General features: G+C 35.1%; 1 protein-coding gene across 1 annotated transcript; it reads right to left on the bottom strand.

Moving 5' to 3' along the window:
* Positions 1 to 3,452: 3,452 nt before the first annotated feature.
* Positions 3,453 to 5,475, bottom strand: LOC107301000 (cAMP-specific 3',5'-cyclic phosphodiesterase 4B-like). The gene is made up of 2 exons (XM_015830272.1): positions 5,433 to 5,475; positions 3,453 to 3,723 (listed from the first exon to the last, which is right to left on the bottom strand). The coding sequence occupies exons 1-2, from the start codon at positions 5,472 to 5,474 to the stop codon at positions 3,490 to 3,492; spliced, it is 276 nt and encodes a 91-aa protein (XP_015685758.1). The 5' UTR covers position 5,475; the 3' UTR covers positions 3,453 to 3,489.
* Between the last annotated feature and the right edge of the window lie 3,933 nt (positions 5,476 to 9,408).

The raw sequence follows: 9,408 nt of genomic DNA, 5'->3' as shown, positions 1-9,408 counted from the left end.
ATATATATATATATATATATATATATATATATATATATATATATATATATATATATATATATATATATATATATATTAATTTTAGCAAAGTGTTTGATCAAACTGAAAACAACAGCATTAAATTTTAACAGAGACAAATGCATATTCTTAACTTAGGAAGCAAAATTAAAATACATGATGGCTGACTTGATTAAAGAAATTGTAAAAAATAAATCTTGGAAAAGTGGTTGACCACAAACTAAGTACAAGGCAGCAGGATAGTTGGCTATAAAAAGACAAATACTGTATAAGATGAATATAATTTTCAAATTATGGAAAGTATCTCTTATTTTATTGTGCTATGCTCAGATTCCATTGTAGATGCTGTGTGGGTTATGAGCACCACACTCAGAAATACTCAAATAATAATTTCAGAGGAGGAAAGGTCTAAAAATTAAGTTCTGAAGAGATATTGATGAAAATGAGCATGTGTCATACTGAAAAGAAGGCCTGAGATGGAGATAAGAAAGCACTAATTGAATATCTGAAAAAGTGTCACACGAAAGGACAAAACATGTTGTCCATGATTCCAGAGCAAAGACATAGTATAATTAATTTCAGTTACAGGAAGGCATTGATCTTTAAAATGAAATTGAATTGATCTTTAAAATGGAAAATAAACACACACACACACTTTTTCTAAAAGTGAGAAGAGTTTGACACTGGAGGCAATAATCATTTTATCTGGATATGTTCAAGTGGAGACTGTTATGGATGTGTTATTTTGATACCAGGGTTTCAGTTTGATCCCTTCCAACTTCATGAATATAATCAAACCATACAGTATAGTGCTTGTTTCAGCTTGGTCCAATTATTCTCTCTCAGCTCTAAGAAGCACTAGGAAGGAGACATTGGTAAAGTACTTTCAAACTCTTACCAACACACACACAACACATATACACACACAAGAAGACAATCTCTCTCTCTCTCTCTCTCTCTCTCTCTCTCTCTCTCTCTCTCTCTCTCTCTCTCTCTCTCTCTCTCCTATCTCCCTCTCTCTCATAGCAAATTTAAAGGCCAAATTAATTTCCTATAGAATCAGATAAAGCAGATATAGATATTACAAGCTGTTAGAGACAGAAAATAATTTTACAGTTCCATATTGTTTTGTAAAGCATATATTCTTTCTCAGAATAACGAATGGGAAGCTTTGTATGTGGGAAATTCGCCTTCAAATACCATCTTGGAATTGGCATATTTGACCCCCCTAAAAAGTTAAATCTGTTACAGTCTAATTATCTTTGCAAATACGGAATTCTCAATGTTTTATATTAGCTACTAGACAGATGGGCTGTGTAATAGCATGTTAATTCAGATTTGATCTTTATGATCATGTTAGCGTCTTCAGAATACCTAGATAAAAATGTTCAGCTAGCTGCTGAAGATATGATCTTCAACACACTAACACGAGCCTGGTTCCAGGGAATTGTTAACGCCTCTTTGCAGGAGGGAGTCTTCCCGGCAACCCTAAAGGAAGCCGTGGTGAGGCCCCTCCTCAAGAAGCCTTCCCTGGACCCAGATGAGTTGGCCAATTATCGCCCGGTCTCCAACCTTCGCTTCACGGCGAAGGTTGTTGAGAGTGTGGTTGCATGGCAGTTCCCGCNAATGCATGATTTTGTTGTTGTTTATTTTGAAGTTGTAAGAACAAATAAATATGGCATTTTCTATTTCTTTTTTTTTTTTTTTGCAACAAGACATCACTTTTATCACCTCCCTTCGACCAGTCCGCTCCCACAGAGAGGGCCTCCTTAGGGTGCCGTCGGCCAGACAATGCCGGCTGGCGACCCCCAGGGGGAGAGCCTTCTCTGTGGCAGCTCCTGCCCTCTGGAATGATCTACCCCCCCCGACCTACGTACAGTTGCGGACCTGCGCCTTTTTTGCCGAGCCCTGAAGGCCCATCTATTCCGTGCGGCCGGCCTGGCGTAGTTTGATTATGTTTTAGTGGGGGTTTTGTATGGGGTGTTTTTAGAGCAGGCCTGTTATTTAATTTGATTTTAGAACAGAAACTTACGTATATTTATCGTGGTTTTTAGTATCGCCTGTTCACCGCCCTGAGTCCCGTAAGGGAGATAGGGCGGTATATAAATTCAATAAATAATAATAATAATAATCTAATAGGAATCATTTTAAGTCATCTAACTGAAAAATCTTCAGTTCATACCCTAAAAGATATTATAGAGTATGGACATTTTGACAAACACCTACTTTCAGGAATATAGACAGTAAGAGACATCCAAGCAGAAAAACATTGAAGTTTGAATATTTTTTTGAGGATACAGAGTATTACTGGGATAATAATTTGAAATAAAGTTTTCATTTTACCTGTTAAAAAGTGATCTAGAAATTGAACAACAGCCTAAAAAAATGAAGAGGGTATAAGGTATCTACATTTCAAACTCTCTTGAGTTTAAACCCAGCATCTTTTCCTTCTGCCTTTTCCCCAGATTACTGAAAACTCTCCTTTACATGCTATTAACTGTAGGGGGGGGGACTGTCAAAAAGACACCAAAGAAACTCAGGGAAAATTACAAACTGATTGCTTTGTACAAACTAATTCATTGCCCTGGAAATGTGCTAATGTTCCTCCTGAGTAGGAGTGAGAAACGTTTCCCTCAATCAAGGAGCAGACAAACCACTTTGATACCTGTCAAAGATGTTTACATAACAAGATCTTAAAAAGTTTATTTTTACCTTGAATTTACTTGTTAAAATTTAACACAGAGGCAGATTTACAGTGATCTGCAGCCTTTACATCTTAGCTGATTCTCAGGCATCACCCTAAAAAGTATATGAACATAGGTAACTGGAACCATGTGGCTAGTGGAGAACAGAAGTTGAGGAAACAAAAGGGCCTGATTATCTGGCTGGCTGCAGGTTGCACAGTACATCTCTATCATAAGAATATTTTAAACTTCTTATCCACAATCCGTTCCACAGTCTTAAGATGAAAAACTCAAAGTATGTTCTCATGTGCCTGCAGCAAAGGAACAAGTTGCACCAACAGTTATAGCATTTATATTCATGGATTTGTATTATCTTCATACATGGGCATCTGGGTTAAGTAACATGGATAAGGACATAATCATAAAAATTCGGTGACTTATGTATTTGCATTAAACATCATGTTGTTATTTTAGCATAACTGCAGTTTGCTGTGGATGCTGCTGTTCCCATATGCTATGCTATATTTGAAGGAATGTTTCGCTAGACCAGTTTTCCAGTTGGATGATCAAGTCTGCATTGCAGCCCGGAATGCCTGTGTCTGTTTCATCAGATACAGCACAAAATAAGTTAATTCCTGATGAGGTCAGATGGCCATGACATAGAAAGTACATTTAAAATTAAATATGGAATCAGACCATTTTTTAAAAATGTATAGTACACTATTAAATGTGTCTGTGACTTCAGTATCAGGAAGAAAGTTCTACAATTAAATCTTAAAGAAACAACTTACCTATCCTGATAAGTAGTGATGGCAATACTAGGAAGCGTCAATAAAGGCAAAGTTGTGGGTCTAGAAATGTTATCTGGTGTTCTTGCTTTTTCACTCTGTCGTTGAGATAACGGTGGTAATAATAAATTACCAGAGCAGCATCTTCTTCCTCTCCAGAGATCTATGCCGAGGGTGTTGCTGGACGCACTATAAGACTTGCTGAGACGACATTCTAAATAATCTTTTGCACTCTAAAAGAACAAATAAAAAACTGAATTACATAAGAAACCATTTCATAAAGCTAAATATAAAAATTTAGAATTGCAGCACTAGTTAATTACAAAATTGAACACAGACAGTTCCTATAAAATGGATTCTTAAAATAAGCATTAAATTTCACACTAAAAAGAAAAGTTACAAATGAGGAAAAATGAAATGTGCTGCAATTCAACCATTAGTCTGAATGTAAATATTAAGCACATCATTAACTCTTACACATGACTCCATAGGTTATAGTATTACTTTTATAATAAATAGTTTTCTTCCTTCACAAAAGCATTAATTTATTCCATGTCCTCCCAAAATTTCATTTCAATTTTTGCAAATCCCAACTAGGATTTGAACCCTATTCAGACACTAAATGAAAACTGAACTACTGGGATGTAAGCATTATCAGTATCTACACACACATACACCTCTCTTTCTATGTAATGGAAAAGAAATTGAAACTGAATATGGTTGCATTGTTTGAATGATCAGAAACACTATTTCAGCTAAATACAAGTAAAGAGTCTCACTGGAGTGGAGCCAATAACCCTTCAACAACAGTAAGAAAGTAATGTTGACTAAAGGGCTTGAAAAAAGGCAAGAAATATTTGCCCAAATTGAGCTAACAGACAACAAAATTGGAAGCACTGAATATAGTATATGTAAATAGATATACACTGGGCAAAAACAAAATTTTAATTTTACTTACATATCAATCAGAAAAAAACTTTGGATAGGGTGCTTACTTAAGTGAAATTGTTGACATTGTGTACAGATATTGTTAAAAGCCAAAGTCTTTGTTACTGGTCATTAAGAAAAAAATGTTGGAAATAAAAATGCCAAGATCTTATGGGATAACCATATTTCAAACACACACTTGGTTCTTCTTTAAAACAATATTGTAGAGCTAGAAAATATACCACAAAGTTACCTAAAATTATTAAGGATAGAACAATACCCCTAATAGAATATGTTAGTGTTTGAGCTTTTTAAAAAACATGTATTAGAGCACTGTGATCAACATCAGACATATATTTGATCAATATCACTTATATTTGGAGACTATCCTATGGTAGATGACACAATAGGATATGTTTTATTTTTTATATAAATGTTTATTAAGAGTTTTACAAAGAACATAAAAACTAACACAAACTAATAAAAAGAAAAAAGACAAAAAAGAAAGACAAAAGACAAAAATGCAGAAAGAAGAAACAAAAATAAAATGAAGGGGGTTCCTATCTCCTTTGCAGCAAAAATACACACAGTTACAAAATTATCTCTTATTTTATTGTAAAAGAAAGCTAATTCCTTTCTATCGTCCAGTATTTATCTTATCATCAAAACCACAAATTATAAGTACATTTTTCCCATTTTATGGAAACAGTCTATAAGTCAGCCATAAATATAGATATTGTTTTCTCTCTAAGCAAAAAAGTTATTTAAGCCATCTCTGAAAGTTTTATCATCTTCAACCATCATTTTATAATAACTTGTTTTCTTCACAAAGTATTAATTTATTCAATAAATTTATATTTGGACAATATTCTACAACAGAAGACGTTACATACAAGTTAAAAGCCAGCAATATAATCAGCATTAAAGCCTTAATAAGTATCTAACAACAATACAGGATTAGTTATATTTTATCTGAAACAGATGGACAGACATATATATGTGTGCATATACTTACACCTTCTGTAGGGACAGTCATTACACTCCTACTTTTCTTCATGATGGTGATGGAAAATCACTTCAATTATAAGCACCCTTTTCAACTGTGCTTCTACCTAACCAATAAACCTGGTCAAAATAGGAAGGAGAAAACCATATTTCAGTTATTTGCCTTCGAATTTAAGAATGGAAACAAGGGTCTGCTTTGCACATTGCCAAGAATGGTAGAAATGTTTGACAAATTATTCATGAACATGATATTTTTCCTACCAGGTAAGAACAAGTAGTCCTCGACGTACGACCACAGTTGAGCCCAAAGTTTCTGTGGTTAAGTGAGACATTTGTTGAGTTTTGCCCCAGTTTACGACCTTTCTTGCCTCAGTTGTTAAGTGAACCACTGCAGCTATTCCATGCCAATCCAGCCATCCTAAGTTAGCAGAGCGGGGCCGGCTGCATATACCCTGCCATGCCTACCCGGCCACACCCACCTGGCCATACTGAGTCAGCCACATCGAGTGAGATGTGTGAAGCCAGCCACGTTCAGCTGGCCACCCAGTCACACCTACCCAGCCTCACCCACCTGGCCCTTTGAGGACAACCATAATGCTGATGCAGCCCTCAGTGAAATTGAGTTTGACACCCCTGATGTACATGATATTTAACCAGATTCACTTAGTCAAGATGGATCCCACTCGCTATCTAAAAGTAATTACATAAAATTCTGTACCATGTCATCCTAAAATAAGCCCATTATCATGTCAGAATCTTAGTTTTATGATTATATAATTATGTAAATGATTATATGTAAATAATTATGTAAATGATTATATGTAAATAATTATATAAATGATTATATGTAAATAATTATGTAAATTATTATATTTCTTTTTCTTTAAAATCATTGTGGTTGCAAAAGGCTGCATTGAGATATTCCCTACAATGATTTTATAGTGGTTAAAAGGATTGCATAAACTAAGATATCATGCTTTATGCATTCTAGTATAAAAGTTCTGATCTTTTATAGAAGGTATAATTATATTGTCATCAGTTTTAATTTCCTTCAGCTATGATGAGAAAATCAGTATTAATTCAACTACATTATACTACTTCTCTTTGCATAGTTTAAATTCGTGCAGAGTTAAAATGAAAAGAAAAATAATTCTTCCACTCCATTGGTGAGAATTAAACTGTGTGCATATTACTCAATACTAAAATGATAAAAAGTATGCTTTTCCAAATCAAAATGTTAAAATATTATGCTATAGATTGTTAGACTGTCTAAAATATTGTTGTTTCAGAAGTTAAAATAGATAACCATGAAGTTATGCCTGGAACCTTACCAAATTCTCTATTCTGTGTGTGTGTGTGTGTGTATGTGTGTATAAATCTCTTAATTAAAAAGATAGTGAGCTTACAGCAAAACAATGTACAAGCTCCTAATACCATTTCACTTTTCACAAAACCTATAGATCTCAAAGGGACCACATATATTTTCTTAGAAAATAATGATAATTGGCCAATGATGCTCGGTGCTTTGCTTAGAAATGTACTTTAGCATACAAAAAGGACAGTACTAAGCAGAAGGTTGTGCTTATTACAAATAGCTCATTTTTAAATACATAGCTAAACTTTGACCACATAGTATATGGTGATAACGTTCAATTTTGTCAACTTAGATCCAGGTTAAACACAGAGCATGAACCGACTGGAAAATAGGAATTGTAAATTCTTTTCATTCAGCTGCATCTCGTACATATACCTTCCACATTTTTATATAAAGCTCAAAATGACATACTCTTCTTTAAATCTTATTGCTTTTGCCCCAAAACATATTAAAACCATGTGAAGATTAAACAAAAATGGAACAAATAAAACAAATCATATTGTACATATAAGTGTCACCACCACTGTTCTACATTTCCAGCATAATAAAATTGACAACCAATCTTTTTAATAGTCTCTAAGAAGTCCAGTGAAAATGAAAAAAAATTGCTGAATTACATTAAGACCATAAGAAATATGCCTAATATTACTTTCTTACACAGTAGTTTTTCAATATAGTGTATTCCTACTCTTTATTTCAAAATTCTTGCAAATGACCAAGATCCACCTTAAAACATTTTTATCTGAGAGATCCTTGGTGCTCTGAGCTTGCTTCTTGCAGACATTACCCAAACTAGGTAACATCATCAGTGCTAGCACGTCTACAAGAAAACAAGCAAGCCTAGAGAGCACCAAGGACCGTTCATGTCAACCCCGAGCTACAAATATTCTCCTTTAATTAGTAACATTTTTATCTGCCCTTAAAAAACTGTTCAAATTAAGAAAAGCATATTTTATAATTGATAATATTTTGGGAGTACTAGTTACTGCTAATGCATTTAGATCAAATTGGGACCAAAATCACTATAAAATCACTATAAAATCACTATAAAGACATTCTGCGTGCTTAAATAATCCAAATCCTTCTGCATAAACTTTATAAAATTTGAACAGCAATTTTCTGATCTAAAGTTAACTAATGGGTTAGCACTAGAAGTAATCCAAATGAGAACAAGTTGAAGTGCTCTTACATCATTGACATAGAAGAACAATCAATGTTATTTTTGAGTACACCGGTGGGCAGAGCAGTTCTCCAGGGTTCCTCCCCTTCCAGGAGTAGTAATGATTTAACAGTCAGAAAGTCTTCATAATTAATGGATCTTCTTTCATAGGTAATGGCAAGTTACTTCTTACAGAGTGTGAAATCATGGTATGGTTATGAATAATACACAGTGTGAACTTGGATCAACAGCTAACTTAAATTGAAAAGGGTACCCACAGTTTGGTTAAAGGTTTATTTCAGGCATGGCTCCCTGAGTCATGAAAATCTGGTTGAGATTTTCATCTATGGTTAACTCCCCATGTGCCCACCAAATTACAAAGGCAGTAGAATGGATCTATAAAGAGAGTAGAAAAACCTCCGCTTCCTGCACATCTTATGTTGTGGCTCTGATTGCTAATAATCCTCGGTAGAACTATTACTGCTCATCCTGTCACACGGCACTTGGGTCTTGAACTTGGGCTGTTGACTTTGCAGCCGGCATGCCCAGCGTCTTACCGCTAAGTCATCGTGCCACCCAATGTACAGCACAATGTATAGCAATTATTTTATTCACAAGTAATAATTATAGTTATTCTATATGACAGCAGTACAGAGCTTTGTTATTGCTAAGTTACTGTACTGAAATTATTCATGGAAAATTATTACTGTATAATATAGAGTTGGGTATAGTTTGAAAATAATTAGGAAGAACTGCTTCAGCCCTCACAGAAGCACAGCACAGATCTGCTAGCCTGGCTTTTTCATGCTTTTATGGGAGCCTGTAAAAGGCTGTTGCTTTCTTTAAGAATTGCATTAATAAGTGGATTTCTTAAAGCAGCTACATTTTTTGTTTGATTGATTGTTTTAGGGCTCATATGAAAGTCTGGAAAAAAAAACCCAGACCACTTTAATGAAAGGCCTTATGCTTGCGGGACATTCAAATCACTTTCTGAGGCATGTACAGCTCTGTTAAAAAACTATTTCTGGAAAAGGATTCTAATATACAGCTTATTATCTGCAAAAATACAAAAACTACAAGTGTGGTAAGGAGGGGAGAGAGAGAGATTATGCACCTTAGATCTCTGAAGAACCAAGCATTGCATTGCGCTGAGTTCCTTGGAAGATTGTGGAGCATAATTGTTGCAAAGTTTTCATCATCAATTATTCAAAATAAACTTTTTTTCCCATTCAGGATGCTGGGAGAGCTTGCTTATGTCTGCGCACGGCTCCTAGATCTTGTGACAGGTCCCGGCCGGCCAATCCTGGCCTCATCTGCAAACCGAGTTAATTCTTCCTTACCTCCTTTACCTACATGTGTGTTGACGCCCTCCTCCCTCCTTTTTTGTGTCTGTATCTCAGGTGGGCGCCCTCTGCTTTCCCAGGCTGGAACACGCCTCCCATCCTTGGGCTG

The sequence above is a fragment of the Protobothrops mucrosquamatus genome, unplaced genomic scaffold (assembly GCF_001527695.2).
Source record: "Protobothrops mucrosquamatus isolate PMUCROS unplaced genomic scaffold, P.Mucros_1.0 scaffold9521, whole genome shotgun sequence".
NCBI lineage: Eukaryota > Metazoa > Chordata > Lepidosauria > Squamata > Viperidae > Protobothrops > Protobothrops mucrosquamatus.
Note: the sequence above shows the minus strand (reverse complement) of the source record. Positions and strands in the feature narration are given on the sequence as shown.

What these genes read in the sequence shown, in the direction of transcription:
- LOC107301000 (XM_015830272.1), bottom strand. Translation starts at nt 5,474, where the DNA reads ATGAAGAAAAGTAGGAGTGTAATGACTGTCCCTACAGAAGGT. An exon ending in TGACTGTCCCTACAGAAGGT is followed by an intron (nt 3,724 to 5,432) that starts GTAAGTATATGC and finishes TTGTTCTTTTAG; the next exon opens with AGTGCAAAAGATTATTTAGA.